Genomic DNA, 21,152 nt, shown 5'->3' with positions numbered 1-21,152 from the left:
AACGCACACATATACATGTACATTACTCTGGGCCAGAGGCACGGAAGAGAACATAACCTACGCGTTAAGCTATACATTAACTTAGGTTGTACAGGCTGACTGCATGCAAGATCCAAGGCATAGTGAAGTTGGTACAGTGTTCTCTTCAGGCAGATTGAACTTAAAACAGGCTGTGCACACAGTGGGACAGCAGATTGGGTGCAGAGCCTCAAAGAATCTCAAGGCATACTTACCGATTTGGTGGCAAGGTCTGCTAAAAATCTAGTCTTTTGGAGGTCAAGATATATTTTTCAGAAAAATGCATCTTCTCAACTCTGCGCTTTTTTAAACAGCAAGAGAAAATTTATTTAAAAGAACTACTTCTAAGACTCTTGACCACTTGAAAAGAGAATGCAGGTCTCAGAGCCCAGGAGTCTGTCAGAATCCAGCCAGACCACTTGTCTTCAAGAGGCTCTCTGCTTGCTTTTTTGTAAACAGAGAAGGTTGAATGAGATCATGTTTTATCCCGGGGTCCTCTGAGTAAGCGGAAAGGCAAGCCAAGGCAGACGGACCTCAGGTAAACAATTACGGTTGTCCGAAAGGAGCAGTGCTTTCTAATACTAAGGCACACCAAGGGGTTTAAGCCCAGGGATGGCGGAGATGTCTGTCTGGGCAGGTATCTCCGCGTGTCTGGGTACTCTGACACATGCTCTTGATGGTACTACAAAAACCCACTGTAAACTCTGTTCTAGAATATTCCATCATTCTCCTGTATTAGCTTTCCTAACAGACTAGCAAACTGTTGGCACAGATGTGTCTCATCCCCGGCTATATGGTTATAATAAATTGCATCTTTTCTGTATCTCTAAGTCTACTAAAGTGTTTTCTACAGTTTTGTATTTTAATGTGACAGGGTTTTCCTGGTTTTGGTGCCAAGGGCTGAACCCAGGGCCTTGTGCACCCTGGGCAAGAGCTCTACCATGGAGCCATACCTGTAGTCTCATGAACTGATCTACGTGATGATAGAAATCTCTGTAATTAGTGTTTCAGGAACAAATGTGAAATCAATGTGATTTTTAACATTAACTGAGAGTAAATTTGTCCTGTATTTTTATTTGATCTTAACAAAAATAAAGTAGGTATTCAGGCAGAATTCAAGATGAGTACTTCGATTTTAGTAAAAATAAGAGTTTATAAAAACCAATTAAAAGACGAGTAGATGGGGATTAAATCTCCTCAACTTTAAGTCCCTTAGCCGGGATCCCTTGTTAGACAGGCTTCATTAAAAACAAGCTGTAAACATTTTCAATAATTAAACACGAAAATATGATCCAGGAAAAGACCTGGCCCTCAGGCCATACACATTTGAATATTCAAAATTACACGAGTACTTGATCCCCTCTTGTGTGTTCCTTCTTCCAGGGAAATACGTTTGTGTAATTATCTTGTTCCTACATCTCTACCATGGATCATATTAAAAAAACACTTCTTCCCATGAACTGTAAAGTATTAATTGACAGGCCACAGGGAGCTTATCCGATAACGTGTCCTCACCGATTAATAATGCCGCGTGCTCATTTATGACGGCTGAATTATTCATCAGAACCTTTGCATAAGATCTTGGTGAGGTAAAACAGGAGAGGCGCTACAGCGCCAGTGACACCACGCACTTTAAACTTGACACAAGAACTCATCGATGCAGGTCAGACGCTGCAGTTCCCACACTCGGTGGCGGTGTATGTACTCGGCAGCCCCTCCCTTCTGGACTCGTGAATCTTCATGAATACCCATAGCATTTTAAATTAAGCTATAATGCTGTGCGGCCGGGGAAGAGGCATAAATCTGAGACTCAGAAAATACATGTCCTTGTCACTACACTGCCCCCTCTCCTCTTCTGTATCTATGGACTCAATCCACTGCAGATCTGAACTATTTGGAAAAAGAGTACGACTGAAATGAGTGTGCACAGACGGTTTTTCTTCCTAACAAGAAAACTATTTACGCACTGTGCTGGGTAATTCAAGGATCCTAGAACCTGGTTTAAAATACCTTAGAGGTGTGTGGGGATGATAAGCGAACTCTTAACTCTTTTTCTGCAGGACTTGAAGATCCAAAGGCATCATGTAACTGATCCCCACAGGCACTGGATGACTCGAGTCTTTTGATGAGGTAATTTACCTTTCTTTAGGGCCATTTCTATAAATTCTACATACAGAGCTTGGATTGGTGGAGGGTTACGGCTCCTTCAGGTCTGAGACAAGGGCAAACCTCGTATGTGTTGACCAGAACTAAGAGGATTTGCAGCGTTCAGGTGTTATGGGGTCTCTCATTAATCAGCAAGGACCCTTCTGCCCCAGACTGACAGAATCTTAATTCAAGTAGCAAACAGCCCCATAGAGTCTTTAAATTTCCCACTGAAACTTCACAGGCCAGGCCTCCATCTTCTGCAATGCTCGCAACATTCTTATCTTCCAAGCTCCTACAGAACATCCCCCTGAGCTCTCAACGGCTCTTCTAGTCCAAAGTTCCGAAGTCCTTCAATAATCTCCCCCAAAACACGGTCAGGTCTGTCGCAGCCATACCTTACTTCTTGGACGCACTTGTCTCAGTCAGGGTCTCTATCGCTGCAACTAAACACCAGGACCAAAAGACAAGCTGGGAAGGAAAGGGTTTACTCGGCTTGCAGTTCCATTTTACTGTTGATCGGCAAAGGAAGTCAGGACAGGAACTCAAAGAAGGCAGGAACCTGGAGGCAGGAGCTGATGCAGAGGCCACGCACGGAGGGGTGCTGCTTACAGGCTTGCTCAGTCCGGTTTGCTCAGCCTACTTTCTTAGAGAATCCAGGACCACCAGCTCAGGGGTGGCACCACCCACAATGCACTGGGCCCTCAATCACTGATTAAGAAAATGCCTACAGCTGGATCTTGTGGAGGCCTTTTCTCAATTGAGATGCCTTCCTTTTGGATGACTCTAGCTTGTGTCAGGGTGGCACAGGTTTGCCCAGCACAGACAGCCTATCCGTCCCTTTCCTCCAGGCCCACTGGCTGCCCTCCTGTGAAGTTTTCATCACCAAGAAAAGCTGCAGTGCACGAGTAGAGCAGTTGTTTGCTGGAGGGGAAGCCACAGTAGAGACGGGTGACTGAGACAATGCACTAAAATGTCTTCAAGCGATTAGCTATTTTTAAGTGCTGTTCTTAAAGTGCTAGTCTGTACTTTGTGTTAAAAGTAGAATTAACCATTAATCAAAGCGTTCCTCATCAGAAGCCTTATAGCGGATTTTATGTAACACCGTCCAACACTCCACACTCCTTCTCTCTGCTCTGCTCTCCTCCTTACATGGGAGGGGGTGGTGGCTAATTTGCATGTCCTTAGTGACTAGCTTACTGTCACCTTCAGAATTCTGCCTTCTATTTCACTTTAAGAAGGACAAAGTAAGCAGAGCGAATCATCTTTCATTCCCTCCTTCCCTCCCTTTCTCCCTCTCTTGCTTAGGGAACACAATGGTTAGAGCAGGAAGCGATGCAGAGGTGACTAAAGCCTGGTGTTAAATCTGAGGACTTAACCTTTTCTCACTTCACAATTTAGGGCCTCAGAAGATACTAGGCAATCCCATAACCCTCCTCCAAGACCCAGGTAAGGGCTGTAAAAAGAGGTGGCTGGCAATAAAGTTGCTACTGCATGTGAGCAAAGGGGCAAGAGGAGGCAGCCGGTAAAGGCTGCTGTTGTTCTGGGAGTTTAGGGAAGGTTTGGTTTTGTGTAAGAGGAGCTATGGAATATGAGCGGTCAGTGTCACAGGCCCACTACAGTGAATTTTATGACCCAGTGAAAGACAGGTCCAAGAGTCATGCAATGAGTGTGTTTTGTAAAAATCCATTATTTATAGAAAGAAATAGTTATTGGCAAAAATCTGTCCAATCAAATACAATGACTTCATTTAGAATCGAGTATATTACAATCTAAATTAAATACACGGGTATAGTTCAGAAATCACACACAGATCTTCAAACCTTCAGAGTTATACATTGTTCTTTTCAAATGGGGGGTCGTTTGACTACAATCTAACCTGGTAAGTTACAGTGGGCGCTGGACTTCACACTTGTGCCAGCACATGTACTGGAGACACACATGCTCCATGTGGCTTTCATTTTTAACAAAGTGCTAAACCCTAACAGAGTTATGCTTTCCACACAACAGTTAATGGCACCCTATCGGGCATTTACTCACCTTGCTGGCGTGACTGACTATACTCACAGAAACGGGTGGATGGGAAGGAGCCAGGGCCTGTGCAAAGGACAGCCAGAGGCTTCCAACCACATTAAAAATGAGGAGTCGTATAAGAAACGGGTTTATTAGAAAAACATGTAGTGTACACGGGCTAACTTCTATCACCGGGATACACCCCGGCTATTTTGTAATTAAAATCTGACAGGGGTCTGATGTCTTCAGAAGTTAGTGGTGACTCCATTCCTGTTGTGTGCCTGGGAGGAGTCCTCTTCAGAGGGCTGACGCCCATGCTTCCTGCGGCAGTTCAGCTCATCAGTTAGCACAGGTGCAATGCACACGGGCATGACTTACGGGGCAGCGCATCCTGTGTGAGCCGTCGCACCTCCACCCCAGAGCCACTAGCACGCGTGTGCTGTCCACGAGTCCTCGAGTTCGTGACACCGAGTCCTGCATTATTATTACCTAGTAGTCATTAAATTAACGTGAGACTCTGTCACTTAACAGAACCTCTGAGAGAATCCTTTCTTCGCCTTTTCTCCCAGCGCATGTGCGAGTCCAAGCAAAGGTGCAGTACTGAGGTCCCTTTAAAGTCCCACCAGTCTGTGGCCTCAGACCGAGACGACCACGTCAAGGTACAGCCTGTCATAGGATTCCCTGAAGCACAGAATGAGAAGAAGACTGAGCAGACACGACCCGGGAAGGCACCAGTTGAACCAAGACAACTCTGTAAGACAAAAAATAAAATAAACTCAACTCGACAGCATTTTAAGCATTTCTGCGGCATCAGGAAAGATGGCTGCTCCACGTTCCCAAGCAAGCATAACGAAGGCATCCTGGAAGCTACTGTCCTGCACACTGACAGTCCGGACGTGAGTGACGTGTGTGATGTATTACCAGACTTCATGTAGAATATTTAATCGATGTGGTTAATACATTTTCAGCAATTTGATACACCTTAACTTTGGTTGAAAATCAATCTATTAATTGAAAGGGGAAAAATTGATCACCTTTCATGTTAGCTTGTGAGATTGTTAATTATATTTTAAGAGTCCTCTGTCACTGGCATTCTTGTCTTGGTTTAGAAATATCTAGTGGGTTTAGATAAAGAGAAAAGTCACATTTGATTTTATGTACACACACACACGTGTGTGTATGTGTGAGCTGCATGCATGTTGAGTGTAGGAGGTGTGCACACAGAGGTCAGTGTCCTCCTCCACACTCCGCCTTATTCTCCTGAGACAAGGTCTCTCACTGCACCTACAGCTCCTGAGGTTTTTATTTTACCAGCTAGACTGGTGGTCAGCCAACCCCAGCCATCCTCCTGTCTCTGTCCCCGGGTCATTGATGCATGTGATCGTGCCCAGCTTCTTACATGGTTGCAGACGATCGGAGTTAGGCCTTCATGCTTGCACAGTAACCCACTGAGCGGTCTCCCCTCCTTCTCAACTGACTTTTAAGATAATATTTTCATATGTTTTGATGGAAATATAACGTTCTCAACAAAAATATTTAATATTACCCACTGCAACATGAATTAGAATATATGGAAAAATAAGGTAAGAATTAAAGAATTAATCATTTCTACTCCCAGAGAGAGCAGTGTATTATGTCACCTTTTCTAGTTTTCCCTACTACCATGAAGAGTCACAGATTATGCTAACCATTGGGAAACGCAAACGTTATCCAAGCAGGTGACGTGGCTGTTATCTGACTTAATGCCATCAAGAGTAAATTTAAAAAATGCTCGTGTCCAGGAGTAACAGGACATCCTGGGCCACCTGCTGGGTCACTCAACTGTGACTACCTCTGGCTGCTTCTCAGCGTTCCGGGGACCATAGGCTAGGGGCCTGCATCGGGCCAGCCTCCCTCTGCCTCCACCCATCAATCCCCAGGCTTGGAAACAAGTAGCTTCTTGGCAGGAGAACTTGTCAATGGTGGTTAGGGACAACTTCTCTAGTCTAATATCATCAGTTCCAACGGGGAAAAGAAAGAAGGAATATGGCTTTTCCTTCTTCCCTCCTTTCCACAGGTTTATATTTTCCCTTTGTCTTCCTATAGAATGCTAAGACGGCTTCAATCTCTAGCGGTCTGTCTTGAACCCCATAGCACTGCTTTACTTTAACCTCCAGGTCACAGAGCCTAAGAACCCCCTGTGTGAACACTGAGCCCGAAGGCGGTGCTTCTGTGACTTTTGCTATACTGTGCTGAGAAGCAGTGTCCTTACCTCTCAACGACGACACAGTTAAAGACGGTATTAAAGATGGACTAGGTATTCCACAGGGTAAACAGGTGTGGACTCCACTTTCTGCCAAGCTTTCTGTGTTCTACCTGGATTTCACAGAACCCCTGAATCCCGAGAGAACCTCTGGTCCCTCCCATCATGGTTCCTCAAAGGACAATTTCTCAGGCAATTTTTACCTTTATGTTAAACACACAGCCTGGATTTCTGACGATAACTTTACTAGGTAGGAGAAAGCAGTTAGGGGAAGGGATTAACCAGCAACTGTACTAACAGTGAGCTCTCTGATTTGACCGCCACAGTGTACATGCAGGATAAAAGGAAGCAGATACCTGACAGTGTGGCTCACAATGGCACCTACTGAATCACAGTGCTTTAATTTACAGGAAGCTACAGCAATACACGTGCCACGTCTGACTGACGTAGCCTTGGCCATCCTGCAAGCAGGGCTTTTGTCTAATATGCCAAAGCTCAACATTTATTTCATTATTTCTGCCTAGGTTCAGATGTTTCTTCATTCCTGTGTCTCTCTGGAAAGTCAAATCCACTTTTTAGAAACTTACAAGCACAAGTGAGCTTTAAAAACCACTTCTCTTCTCAGAAAGCAAATGGTCTAAGGCAGGGGAGTACCTATATCTCCATACTGAAGACCATTCATAGAAACTATAGCTGGACAAGGGGGGTAGGGGTGGGGTGGGGGTGGGAGTAGGGGTGGCAGGGGTGGTTACTTAAACATTTAATCTGTCTAAATTGTTTAATCTGTCTACACTGTAAAGCCAACAAACTACTGACTTTCTGAGCTAGGTGTCAGAGAATTTAACAGAATGAGACCCAATCCACTGAAATGTTTGTATTCTTCCCACCAGGAAGCAGAAGTCCATGCCAGAAGGCAGGACTACAGAACACATTCCTGTGTGAACTGCTTGCCAATGGCTACCACACAGCAGCTTCATCCTCAATGCCAATCTGCAGCTCAAGGGCCACACTTCACTCTGCTTGGGCTCTGCACAGCACCTCTGCCCTGGCCCTGTGTGCCAGTGTTGTGCACACACTCACCTGCGCGGCACCCCTGAGCTGGCCCTGTGCACCGCACACCGCACAGCACCCCTGCACTGTTGGTTCACCTTCTGTCCCTCTCCCAGAAGCTAACCTCTTCCCTCTTCTCAGCGTCACCATGCTTACCGTTTGGCCATCTATAAGCACCATCTCCAGAACTTCTAGAGTCAACCGGTGTTCAGCAAAACCATTTCCATTCTCCCTGTGAGACCCAGTGGGCACCCAGACCCTGTCATGGCCTGTTTCCTGCACTCCACAGGGTCCCCTCCCGCCCTCACACCACAGCACTCTCCTTAGGTGTAACTAACATCCCTGGTCCCCATCTGCTGATCCTCCCCCTTAGCAGTGCTTCCCCCTCAGCCGGGTCCCTGCATCTTCTGAATGACACCATAGCCTCAAATCCTGACAGCCACTTCAAAATCTTTATACATTTAGACAAAATTCATCACTGCGCTTAGAAACAAAATATAGCACATTAGACAAATTTCAGAATATAAATCGGATTGCATCTGAGAGCACACGGAGGACGCTGCATCCCCACACTGGTTTTTTTCTTGATGTTATTAAAGTAAAGCATCACTGCACTGTCACAGTTCATCAAGGGTCTCAGAGCAAACTTCCCCTTACAGTGGAGAGTGACTGACCTTGAAATCCCCACATCAGAATACTAAAACATCTCCGATTCGGTTTCCTGTGCTAAGGCCCAACTGAAAGGCTCTGTGGCTCAGAGCTCCACATAAGCCAGTGGCCTTACTCTCGAGCCCACCTTCTGGCAGGGCATTCCTTGTACAGGCTTGTGTGGGAGAGAGTTGCACAGCTTTGAAAAATTATCGAACACAGGCACCAGGCAGCTTGGTGTGGGCGGGAAAGAACCGACAGCAGAGTACTTCTCTGAGAGGAGAGCTAAACTCACAGCTCTTACGATGATCAAAACCCAGGTTGTAGCCACACACGGGGACACATGTCTGTCACTGTCGATGCTGTCGAGAGTAAGGCAGGAGGGTGGCTAGGGCCCTGGAGTCTAAGACAAGTCTGGGGAATACAGTGAGACTAGATCTCTTTAAAACCAAACTAAACCAACCAAACAAACCAATTCCAGGCTTTCCTAAAAAACGATAAGTTCGGGCCTTTCAAGCGAGCAGTAATAGTTGAACCTCCACATCTGCTTCCTAGGCAACTGTCCATCTTAAAGCCGCGAACTGTGCTCCTTCCACACTGGCTTGATGGAAGACCATCAAGTTCATTGGACAAAATACTGAGGACTCTGGGCAAATCATTTTCAGATTTATAGTTTATCCTCAGTCCTGAAGCACGTGGTGCTTTGCTGCAGGTTTGTAGGGCAGTGACAGTCACTGTGTGGAGGGACTTCACCTCGGGTCACACTACTAAGTAACCTGTGCCTGTGCGTGGTCTTGACACGCTCGCAGGATTTTCTCTAGAACAGAAGCCTGCTCACTTACACCATAGCATCAACGAGTTAGTTACCAAGAAGAAACAAAACATGCCTCCCGAGTGTGCACTGTGCTCTCACACCTACCTGCACATCCACTACCCACATGCTGGTGTTTACTTCAGACAGTTACCTCTCTGTCTGGAAATCATCCTGGTGGATTAAATTCATTATTACTGCAAGTTTCATTTGCTCACAGCAGCCAAGAGGTTAGGCAGAAATCCTACACCAGCTGTTCAGTTAGGAGTAAGAACACATGATCAGAATTCGGCTAATGAGAGGACCATGTTCTCCCAGCCAGAATAATTCTTGTTGTAACCAGAGCAGGCAAGGGTTAGCAGAAATGGTGCTTGGTACTTTTCTGGCCACTATCCATGGTTCCAGCTATGTCACGACAGGTGTCAATCTCTAACGGATCTACCAAAGGCTGTTGCTGGGAGCCAGCACTTGAGAGGCAGAGGCAGGCAGATCTCTGAGTTTGAGGCCAGGCTGGTCTACAAAGTGGGTTCTAGGATAGCCAGGGCTACCCAGGGAAACTGTGTCTCAAGACCCCCACCCTCCAAACCCTGCTGCTAGACTTAGAAGAGCCGTAGATACCAAACCCCCAGTGTTCTTCTGCAGTAAGACAGAGTTGAAGCATAGAAACGTGAACTGAGTCTTCAAGAGCCATGTCTTGTGCTGGACCTTAGAGAGGTGGGCTCCACTGGGAAGTTCTAACTGCCCCTCTCTTGTCTTTGTCATCTTGCCCTGTGATCTCTCTCACCATTCCCTGAGATCTTCATCAGAGCTGGTATATCATCATCATCATGCAAGGAATGTCTAAAACAGTGATTACAATTAAACTTTAATAACAAAGTATCTGACCAGAAGGAATGGGAAACTGAGTAAGACACAGTTTTAGAGTGCTTGCTGTTATTGGTGCCTACCCTGCTTTACACTGATCAATAATGCCATACACTGGAGACCAAAGAAAGAGATTCAGTGGGGAATAACATTATCCAACATCAGCTGCTGCTTTTAAACACTGTGAGGAAAGAAAGTATGTCTAGTTCACAGGATACCCATGTTCTTCATGGCTGCACAGACTCTTAGTAAAACTGGGCCCATCAGCTGAAAAATTGTTTCTATCTTGTTAGGGACACATACTAGTTCTGAAGCTTTGCCATGCAAAGGCGACAGGCCCTTAATTTCCACTTGGACACAACTGAAGTGAATTAAAGCTGTAACACAACAGAGGAGAGGCTCTGTGTAGAAGGCAGATGTCCTTTCCCTAACAGGTGGTGTTTTCTGTACTGGAAACAGAGGAGACGAGGCAATGACTACATTGTGTTCCTCCCCTTGATGACTCACTAAGCCCCTACCAGGTGTAGGGGAGCCAAAACTTGTACCTGCAGCCCTGACTGACAGGGGCCATCTTGTTTGTTGTTAATCATGTTATGAAAATCATTGTCATTTGGATTTATTGTGCAGTTTGGAGGAGTTCAAGTTGCCATGATTTTGCCTCATTGCTTTGAATGTTTTGAAAATGTATTTCTGACCAAGGAGGTTAGGACAGTTATTACTTCAATTCCAGGCTTGTCAAAAGTTCCCTATAAACAGTGTGGCCTCCTAGAGTAGCCTGCTTCAGAGAACAGCCCACCGTATTGACTTACTCTTGTTCATCCCCAGGGCTTTAAACCACATCAACCCCTGACACTGATTCATGCTCTGCTCAGAGAGCACAGTGTACATGTGTTTGAAAAGCAATATCACCAGTTGACTGTCAATGCAAACTGGAGTGTTGGAATCACCTGGCCAGCTGGGAGGACACTGATGAGAGTAAATGACATTCTGCTCACCCCGGCTAATTCAAACACTCTAGGTGTGGGAACGCCCATGGACACACTTCAAGAAAAACAACTGTGGTTACTGCTTTCATAAAGTATACACTTTAGTGAGAGCTCTCCAAACAGGTCTCCTATCCATCAGTTCCTCAAGCCTGTCTCAAAGCACATTTAGGCAGTGAATAATAAAAAAAAAAAAAAATCAAATCCTTACCTGTATGATAAAATGTGACAAAAAATAAAAGCACTCCCATGAACATATTACTTAAGAAAGTGACAACTCCACAGGTAATCCCTTCTGGCACGGGGTAGACAGTTTCCACAAAAAGCTCAAAGAATATAGGAACGCTGCTGTTCAAGAAGACTCCCAGGAGGATGCAGGAGGCATACAGTGTCACTGAAATAAAAACACAGATGCTTTAGTTCACGGACGGCAGCGGCGATGAGTCAGGGCAGACAGGACGTCGGGTCCCCCTAAGCAACAGTTCTGGAGCCGAGTCTCCTCCCCACGGTGGCTGATGAAGTCTGACAGGACATCACATAGCTGTCACCTCCTTGCTCTGGTTTTCTGCAGGAAGAACGGGTTCTGTTGCTGAGTGTTACCAGTTTATTTGCTTTCTCTTTCTGGTGGATTATTCCAAAGCACAAAAGCAATTTAGCATGAGAGACAAATTCAAAATTTTCTGGCCCAGCCTGAGATGGCTCTGTGGGTGAGCCCACCACCCAGCCTGATGACCGGAGTTCAATGCCCCAGGACCCACATGGTAGGAGGAGAGAAAAGACTCCCACAAGCTGTCCTCTGACCCCCATCCGTGTGGTGTGGCACATGCACCACACAATAAATAAATAAATATAAAAAAAATAAGGCTTTTGATGAAAAGTTTCATAAAAGTAAAAATACATTTTTCTCTGAGTCACAGACAAATGAGGTTAGTGAATAAAATGCAGTAAGTTATAACAATCTTGTCTTGTTACAATGTTAAAGGGAACTTAAGATGCAAAGATAAATGTAGACACATGAAGTGGCACTGAAATTACACATGCAGACTGCTTCACAGTGGCTTCCTAGTGCCACACGAGGCACTCAGCATCCTTCCGGAGAATGCAGGAGGGAAGGAGTTCTGTGCCAGAGTCTTTTTAAATAAGGTCTGTTTTCACCACAAACACATATACTAACATGGTGCTGAGCCAACTCTGGGGATGCTGGCCTCTAATCGTAGCACTGGGGAGGCTGAGGTAGGAGGACTACAAGTTAGACAGCCTGAGCTACTTAGACACTCTCTCCGAAAATCAATCAGTCAATAAAGATTAAACAGGTGAGGAGGGTGGGAGGATCAGATTAGCAGGTTAGCCTACTAATGTTACTTGTAGTGCATTCCGTTGGAAGAGGATGCACTGTGGTTCTTGTAAGCACACTTAGCAGAGAGCACGCCACTCCAGCATTACCACAGCTCCTATCTGCCAATACGCTGTCAGTAACTCAAGTTTGGAGGTGGAACAGAGCCCTTGGGGGAGAGCTATAATATATACCTATATTCTAATAAAGATATCTGCTGACAATAATGCATAGAACGTAGTATAAAGTTACAAAAAATACTTTTGCTATAAATATTTATTAAGAAAAAAATTGCTGTGCAGAGCTGCAGAGAGTGAGGGCGTTAAACCAATCTCTTATGCGTCACAGATTCTGGCATTTCAAAGCACCAGAGTTAACCACAGCTGGCTCCAATCGGGTAAGCATCTACCTCCGGGAGGAAGACAGCAGTGCCATCAGTTTCTAATGGACTTCTCTGGTTGACCTCACTGCTGCCTCCCCTCCCCCACCACTTGTTCTCTAAAAATGTAAATGGCTGGCAATTACTCTGTGACTGCGGTATTGAACAACAATAGTGCAGTGTCCAGACCTACCACTGAGTGACACAGTGGCCCACTTACAGTCACCCATTAAAATAAGACATAGTCTTCAAGAGGTTCTTTGTCTCCGTGCAGTGAGTTCACACGCCCAGGGTGCCAGAGGAACTGGATTGCCCTGGCCTTGGAGTTAAGGGGGCTACAAACGCAACTCAGGTCCTCTTTAAGAGCAGCATGCACTCTTAACCACTGAGCCACCTCTCCAGCTCCACCCCCACCCTCAGGAGATTCATAAAAATAAAGCACAACGTAGCACCCATGTTCACTACTGGCTGGATGCCAATCTCACAAACTTTCAGCCTTCCTTACTCGCACGTGACTCATGTGCAGTGTGCTGGGATGGAATATTGCTGGTAGCTTTTATAGTGTACTCTCTTTCCAATGTGCAATCATTTATTGATTGGTGAGATTACCACTGGGTAATCAGGGCAGAGAGAGAGAACTACTGGCCTAAGAACACATCATCCGGAGTGCAGAACAGAAGGTACCGAAATGAATGACAAGAAAGATGCAGCTTGTAGGGACCAGCAAGGGCTACTGCTTATTCTAGGACCACAAATGATGGGATTGGATGTTTTTAGGAAACAAAGCTGGAAATATTTCCTCTTTAACATTCCGGCTCATACTGTAAACCTGGCACTCACCATGGAGCCAGGAAATTTGAGTTCAAAGCCAGCCTGGACTCCATGGAGGGTCTCAAGACAATTTGGGTTAGAGTGAGAACTGTCCCAAACAGAACAAATCAAACTATAACAAAAATAAAACAAAAAAAAAAAAATCAAAAAAACCCACTTATCTATTGTTTATATTTTTGAAGGGGTTATATCCCTACATGAAATTCTAATCAGATGAAATAAAATAAGTGATTACAGTAATCGTAGTCAATGTAAGAACTGACATGGCAAATGAAAATGTAACGAGACGTATATGCTGGAAGGGGGCTGGGTACGGGGTCTTGGAAGGAGACATCAAAGTCTATTGATCTTTACCAAGCTTGGTACAGAGGTAGAGCTGGGATCCATCTGGAGAGCATCATTTGGAGAAGGCAGACCTTGTTAGATAACCTTTAGGCCAAGCAGCTCTCTTGGCCCATGCTCACAAGGAATCTCTGAAGAACCAGAAAGGTCACCGGAGAGGTGAACGTTCTACTGTGGTTACTGTTGATGACCTTCTGGTAGAAGACCTTCATCTTCTGGCGGGTGATTTGGAAATCTCTGATGTAAATCACTGTGCTGACTGATTCAGAGTCTCCTGCTAGGATGTTGTGTGGGTACAGACACACTCAGGGCAGTCACTGTTTGCAGTATGTGCAAAGACTGAAGACAAGCTAAATGGGGCTGCAGAAATACTTGGAAAATAAAAGCCAGTGCAGTCCTTGCGAAGGACCCAAATGATAACTAAGATCGCTTAGAAAACCAACACTACTAGGTGGATATGCTAACATCACTTTCTACTGCAAAACTAAAGACTCGAACTACACAGGGAAGAGTTAACCGAATGTCTTCCTAATCTGAAGGAGAGAAAGGCAGCTGTGAGCACTGATTTGACGCACACAGTCCTTAGTGTTCTGGAGCGTGCAGATTGTAGAAGCTGACTATAAAAAGTCTGAATTTGATTTCTACTTGAATTTCAGTTCAGCCTTGATGTAGTCAGTGGATGAGTGTCATCTATTCAAAGTCAAGTAGACAAGATAATTTCCTGCTCATCACAGAAGGTTCAAACAACACAATCATTAAATATTTCCATGACTTTTTATAATAGTGAGACTAAAATTATAATAAACTGCCTTTCAATTAAAACGTCAAGGTAATTTAGCAGAATAAACACAAATTGCTGATGCAGATTTTTTTTTTCAAAAAAGCTAATAAGATTTCATGGGACTGCAGTTTAAGCTGCAAAAAAAGAGTCATGTATAATACTTAGCACGGTTAAAAGTGGATGTATGTTAGGCACGTAAATTGGGTAATAGCCCTGAAAGCCATTCTGGAGACAAACCAAACAGCTAAACTTTAGAGGGAGAAAACTATCGGAGTACATTTTCATTCACTAAAATATCCAACCCCTAGGTCAGTGGTTCTCAACTTTCCTAGAGCTGCAACCCTTTAGTAGGGTTCTTCATGATGTGGTGACCCAAAAACATAAAATTATTTTGTTACTACTTCAAAACTGTAATCTTGCTACAGTTTTTAATCACAATGTAGGGCTGGAGAGATGGCTCAGTGCTTAAGAGTACTGACTGCTCTTCCAGAGGTCCTGAGTTCAAATCCCAGCAACCACATGGTGGCTCACAACCATGTGTAATGGGGCCTGATGCCCTCTTCTGCTGTGTCTGAAGACAGCTACAGTGTACTACTCCTATACATAAGATAAATAATTCTTAAAAAATGAATCACAATGTAAATATCTGCGTTTTCCGATGGTCTCAGGTGACCCACAGGTTGAGGACCACTGCCCTGGGTGAGCAGCACTTACAAAAGAAACCCCAGCGAGGAGTTAGGTGTAGCTTTCTTGGTGTAGCGCCTGCCTGGCGAAGTCCTAGGCTTGATCCTCAGCGCTGTGTAAATTATGCACAGCCATGCACACTGTAACCCCAAGTCTGGAGGTGGAGCCTGGAGGACCAGATGTTCAAGGTCACCCTTGACTATCTAGTGAGTTTGGGGTAAGCCTGAGCTAAGTGGGACCCTGTTTATAAAATATAAAATAAATTCCAAAATTCAGGTAAGAAGAACTTCTGCAGTAAACATGAGACTCAAGATATGCTCTACCCACCAGGTGTCGTGGTGCACACCTTTAATCCCAGTACTCGAGAGGTAGAAGCAGGTGAGTCTCTGAGTTCAAGGCTAACCTTGTCTACAGAAGAATGAGTTCAGGATAGCCTGAGCTACATAGAGAACCCCTATCATGAAAACCAAAACAAAAGAAAAACTATAGTGGAACTTCTCAGACTCGTCTTCGGTATAAAGAATGACAGAGATTTTAATAGAGGTTTAAAGCTTAGGTCTTTTGCTTGGACAGCCTCCCAGCCGGCTCATCTATTACAACCAATCAGTAGTGAGATAATCTGATACAATTCTAGATTATCTCTAGGTATAAGGGCTGTCCGATCTTCAAGTATCTGTGCAAGTGTAAGGACAAATATTTGCGCATAAAAGGCTGTTGATGGGCCAAAAAAATGACACTACCAATAGCCTGCCAAAATTTAGCTCCCTGCCAGTATAGAATTAACAACTGGAAATAAGAAGACAAACCTTCACACAATGTAAACAAGGTTACCCCAACAAAAAGCAAGGAAGATATGTCAACAGCAACTTTGTAATTTTGGACTTGGAAGCTTTTGTGACACTTTTAAGTCAGCATTCACACTATACCAAACTTAATCATCTTACCCGCTCTTTGGGACAGGTAAATTAAGTGTCTTAAATTGAGGTGACTAAAATCCTGAGAAAACAAAAACAAAAACAAAAAAACAAACAACAACAACAGCAAACCACGCCAACTTGTTTAGATACAGGTTGAATTGGCAGTAAAATTAAGGACCTAAAAGCCTCAGGTGGAAGGTCGTCCCTCCCTTGGCATTTAGCACTTAGAGATTGAAGGGGGACCAACCTGCAGACAGAATCTTCATCCTCAAAGCTCCCTCCTCTGCTCTACACCGCAGAGTTCCTGTGCACAGTCCCACTCCCCTGGAGAGACAGCTGACCTCACTGTTCTGAGTAAAGGACAACTGGGCTTCTGTAGACGATGGCCTCCTTCTTTTACTTCTATGTCACCTCCACAAATGCCCACCTAACACTGTTAATAACACTGTCCAGGCTACGGTTCTACTGTTCTACCAAGCCACTATGCCAGGCCGAGAGACCCCAAACATCGGCGTTTCTATCTAACAGTACTGATACACACGCATGTCTCAAGTCTGTATGCTACTGTAAAGCTGGAAGTGACTGCCCAGAGACAGACTGACAGAGCCAAAGGCAGAACATCCTCAGGTCACAAAGGAAAAGAACTGGAATCATCTGCAGAGTAGGTCAACAATTACTGTCTGAGTATCTTCGAGGAAAAACTTAGCTTGTGCCTTTCTTCAAATCCATTTGTCAGTGGCTGATGGCATGAGGCTACAGCGGTAAACAGATGCTCTGTCTGCGATCACTCCTCTGCTATCTCCTGGCTTGGCAACCATCTCCAGCACAGTGAGGAAGGTAATTACATGCCACTCTCAAAACAAGTGTCTGATCAGAAGCAGCCATGCGCCCTGGTCTCTGACACAGCAGGAAGGTGGGTGCACCAGTTCTAGGAATGTTTTGCTTTTAATTAAAAAAAAGGGGGGGGGGTCTTGAGAGATGCTTCAGAGCTTGAGTAAGAATGCTCTAGAGTTCTGTTCTCTCCCGGGGAAGCTCGCAATCCCCTATAAGAGGTCCTGCCACATACATTTAGAATGCTATTATTATTATTACTGTGTATGTGGACAGCTCTGTGGAGTCAGTTCTCTCCATTCAACTTTCCGTGGGTTCACCCCCACTCCAGGACAAATGTCTCCCCCTGATGGACTGCCTCACAGGCCCCACTCCAGCAATGCTTCACGAAGACCCTGATGTGGGAGGAGGTGAGTCCAGAGGAACCAGGTTGGTCAGTGGTGTGCACACACAGCTCTTGGGTTGTTGGGGAGAGAATGAGTTATATGACTTAGGCCAGACATGGTAGATGTCTCCAGATGCTGAGGGCCACTAAAGGGAGATGACTTGCTCTCCAGAGCTTGCTGCTCCAGATAGACTATAACTTGCTGGGGGGAAAGGACTTAGGACCCAGAGTTGACCAGCAAGATAGGAAAGTCCTTCCCTCTAGGGGACATGCACGTTACCATCACATAAAGGTATATCTGAGGTGCTACGAAAGAGGTCTCACTTAAATGTTTCTGTATTTACTTTTCTTGTCAAATTGGCTCTGAACTGGCTATGTAGCTAAGGAAACACTTGAACTTCTGATCCTCCTGCCTCTGACCACGAACCACAATACCCTTATCCACACACTAGGCGGGCACCCTACCAACTGACCGACACCTCCAGTGTGAGGGCTATTGTCCATTATTTTATTATTATTATTTTCAACTCTGTGTGTGTGTGTGTGTGTGTGTGTGTGTGTGCGCGCGCGCGCGCGCGTGCGCGCGCATGTGCGTGTGCATGTGTGGCTTTTGTACATAAGCATGTGGACTCCCTGGAGCTAGAGTCACAGACAATTGTGAGATTCCCCCAGGGTGCAATGAACCAAGCTCTACTCCTCTGTAAGAGCACAGCACTTTCCTAACCCCTGCGCCAGCTCTCGAGCCCCCAGGTTCATTTACTGAATGATAAATTATATCAAATGGGTAAAGTTCATTTAAGCATATCAGGGACAAATTTTAACTCACGAAGCAAGGTCTTTCCCAGAATATAAAACAAAGCCCTCACAGTGCTCACAGATGAACAAGAGTAGCCAAGGATTTGTTTACATTTTTAATAAGATATAACATGTAAAACAAAAATCATTATGAATTACCTTATGAGAGTTAAGAAATTTCTCTGATTTAGATTTAGGACATGAATACGCGTTATAGACAAGTTTTCTTACTTGCACACTGACGGAACTTTTATTTTAGGATAAAGCTGGGAAAGGCAGCAGGCAATTATTAGATTAGACCGTTACTAGAACTGTTTCCTGTTTCCCCATTGAAAGTAACTTTGTACATGAAAAAAACACTTCCTCTGGAAATTAAGGCAGAGGTGAAGAACAGCAACAGTGAGGGGCAAATGGAGACCTCACAGATTTTGAGTAGGCTGAACAGAGAAAACAATACACATCCTAGAGAGAAAGTTCAATGCCTAAGAGCATGAAATGCTCCTGCAAGGACCGGAATTCTGCCCAAGATCCGCAGGGTGGCCAGCAACCACCTGTTAATTCCAGAACCGTCTGGTGTCTGTGGGCACTGGCACTCACATGCACATGCACATAAACACATAAAAATAAACCCTGGAAACAAACAAACAAAGCCCAAACCACATCCATATAGATAGTCAGGCATATTTCACAGCGTAGACAAGCAATGGACGTAAGATCGCCTGCTTGAGTCTCCCCAATAGCTGGGTTACAGGTGTGTGCCACTAGCCTGGCTCTCTGGCTCTGTCACCGAGCTGCACCCCTCTTTCACATCATGCATCTCCCTAAAAAGTATCTGCGGTAGCCCTCATAACCTGCTGGAAATTAAGCCCGAGGCGCATGGGGCTCGCCCAGGTGAGAACGCCAGGACTGTGGCGATGTCATTAGGGACTCTGACTTCCTTCTGTGCTGTTAATTTGCAGGCACCCTTGTTTAGCCTCTTTGCTGGCACACTCTAGTCCCATAAAAATTGACTGTTTGCTATGTTTACAGTTCCGTATGGCTGAAAGGCAAAGTAATTATCTTGCAGAAGTGAAGCACGACAAATAATCCTTGAAAGAGTGGGCCTGGAGACTGGTTGTGAAATGATACCAGCATGTAGGTTTATCAGACACTTCCCAGACCCCCAAATTATTTATGGCTTGGAAGAAGGCAGTGTACTATTAAATCATGAGTGCTGACTGACTGCCTTCTGAAACACAATTCTGCCTAAGACTTATTTCTCTTGAACATCTCCACAAATAAATATTACATGATCTCCTTTGCTCGATCCTTTGAGCATTTTATTACTTCCAGAAATCATTTTTAAAGCATCCTCTGTGTGTGCATGCAACACATGCTCATGTGTGTTTATGCCACCGTGCACGTGTGAGCATAACCTTGGGTGTTAGCCCGAGGCAGACACAGGCCCGGAGAGCTGGTCCACGAGAGGCCAGGTTTCCAGTCCCTGCCTGCCGCTCCCTGTGCAGCACTGCAGTTGGGCTGGCAGCCACACCTGACCTCTGACATGGGTTCTGTGGTGTCAAGTTTGGGTTGCCACAGTCATGTGCCACGTTTTATACACTGAGCAACCTTCCCAGCCCTCATGACTGTCACACCCAGAAGTCTCACAAACCCATTCTCCTCTTGATCATTTTCTGTTTTCCTCTTCTGAGCCATCACTAATGAGCACGAGTAAGAACCCCTTCCACGTCACTACTGTATTTCCTGAAAGCTTCACGTCACCCATTTCCTTAAAAATGTTTACAAATCATATTCAGCGCTCTGAGGGGCTATGTGTATGCTTTTAATTCCTCATGCTACTAAGATGGGGCATGACTGGAGGGCGTGTGTCTGCTCTAACTTTTTATGTGCTATTAAAATGGGAATAATCACTGTAATAAAGTCAAGACGCAGGAAAGCAAAGCGGCTTCCTCTCTGGCCCGTGCTCACTGCCTGGCTCTCAAAGCTCAAAGGCTTCCTCTCTCGAGTAACACAGATGCTACCGGTGATCAGCTATAGCTCTAACGGGTGTCTGTCCAGCAGGACACCTCCCTTCCGCCTCACCCTGGAGTTACTGGGTAGCACCAGTGCACACTCTAGTAAGTTGAGATGAAATTAGATGAATAATCGCTCCCAAGGCAACGTCTGTCAAACAGTCAAATTGTATTGTTTCAGCAAACTCAACGCAAAAGCGCTCACATTTTTCAAAATGCCACTTTGTAAGCATTCATCCGTACAGTAAAAAATGACTGTGTGAGCTGTGGCTAACAGGGCTAGACATCTCATTCTCAGATCAGGTGACTAATGTGCTCACAACGGTTGTTTATAGCGAAAGCCTCTAGATTCTGAAGCACTCCCGTTATCTAGTCAGGAGGTTATTTATTTGTCCTGCTGTAAACAGTTCAGTTAATTAATAATGAAATTTTAAACACTAAGTTTTCCTGAGGGAAAGAACACATACTGCTGACGGCTTCCAAGAGGATGTGTGTGAGCCAGTGCATCTATCAGCCCCGTGCCTTCAGAGACAATGCCGTGACCCAGTTTTCCTTCTGCAGAGGTGGCAACTCTAATAGTGAGATCCGTGGACTACAAAGACTGATGACGGTTGTCATAAGACGGTGCTGCAAGCAAACTTAACTAGCTTTTAGCTTACTGTGTCCACAGTTGTGCGGACACACTAGCCACTGTTTAGGGATGAGGAGGGTCTGAGGAACATGCTGTCTGATGGTTCCGTTCTTACTGAGACACTGGAGTGGGCACACAAAGGTGGGTGAGCTGTTGGGGTGACCGTCTCAGGGGCCTTCTGCTATAGCCATGGCACTGCTTCCTAGTTATGACTGCCTCACATGTCTTTCACAGAGACTTTCCTGACTCACATATAAAAGCCCGTCAGAACAACAGTAAGCATTCTAGGAAAGAAAGATACACTACAAAGAAACATGAATTTGCCATTACTGACTTTAAAATATCAACCTCAAAGTCTAGATCTGTCCATAATTAGATTCTGTAGTAAATTCCCTTTCACGGAACCTCCTTCACTTACAAAGAACTAGGTCAGATTTTTACAAAGATAGAGGGAGTA

General features: G+C 45.0%; 1 protein-coding gene across 2 annotated transcripts in view; it reads right to left on the bottom strand.

Annotated features, from left to right (window-relative positions):
- Positions 1–3,833: 3,833 nt before the first annotated feature.
- Slc49a4 (solute carrier family 49 member 4) overlaps positions 3,834–21,152 on the bottom strand; it is a 73,192-nt gene continuing 55,873 nt past the window's right edge. For both annotated transcript variants that reach the window (NM_001012017.1, XM_087576205.1), the window contains 2 exon segments: positions 3,834–4,927; positions 10,986–11,168. In NM_001012017.1, the coding sequence (NP_001012017.1) occupies positions 4,812–4,927; positions 10,986–11,168 (299 nt within the window). In that variant the 3' untranslated portion in view covers positions 3,834–4,811.

The sequence above is a fragment of the Rattus norvegicus genome, chromosome 11, assembly GCF_021556685.1.
Source record: "Rattus norvegicus strain SHRSP/BbbUtx chromosome 11, alternate assembly SHRSP_T2T, whole genome shotgun sequence".
NCBI lineage: Eukaryota > Metazoa > Chordata > Mammalia > Rodentia > Muridae > Rattus > Rattus norvegicus.
This window is presented reverse-complemented; position numbering and strand designations above follow the sequence as displayed.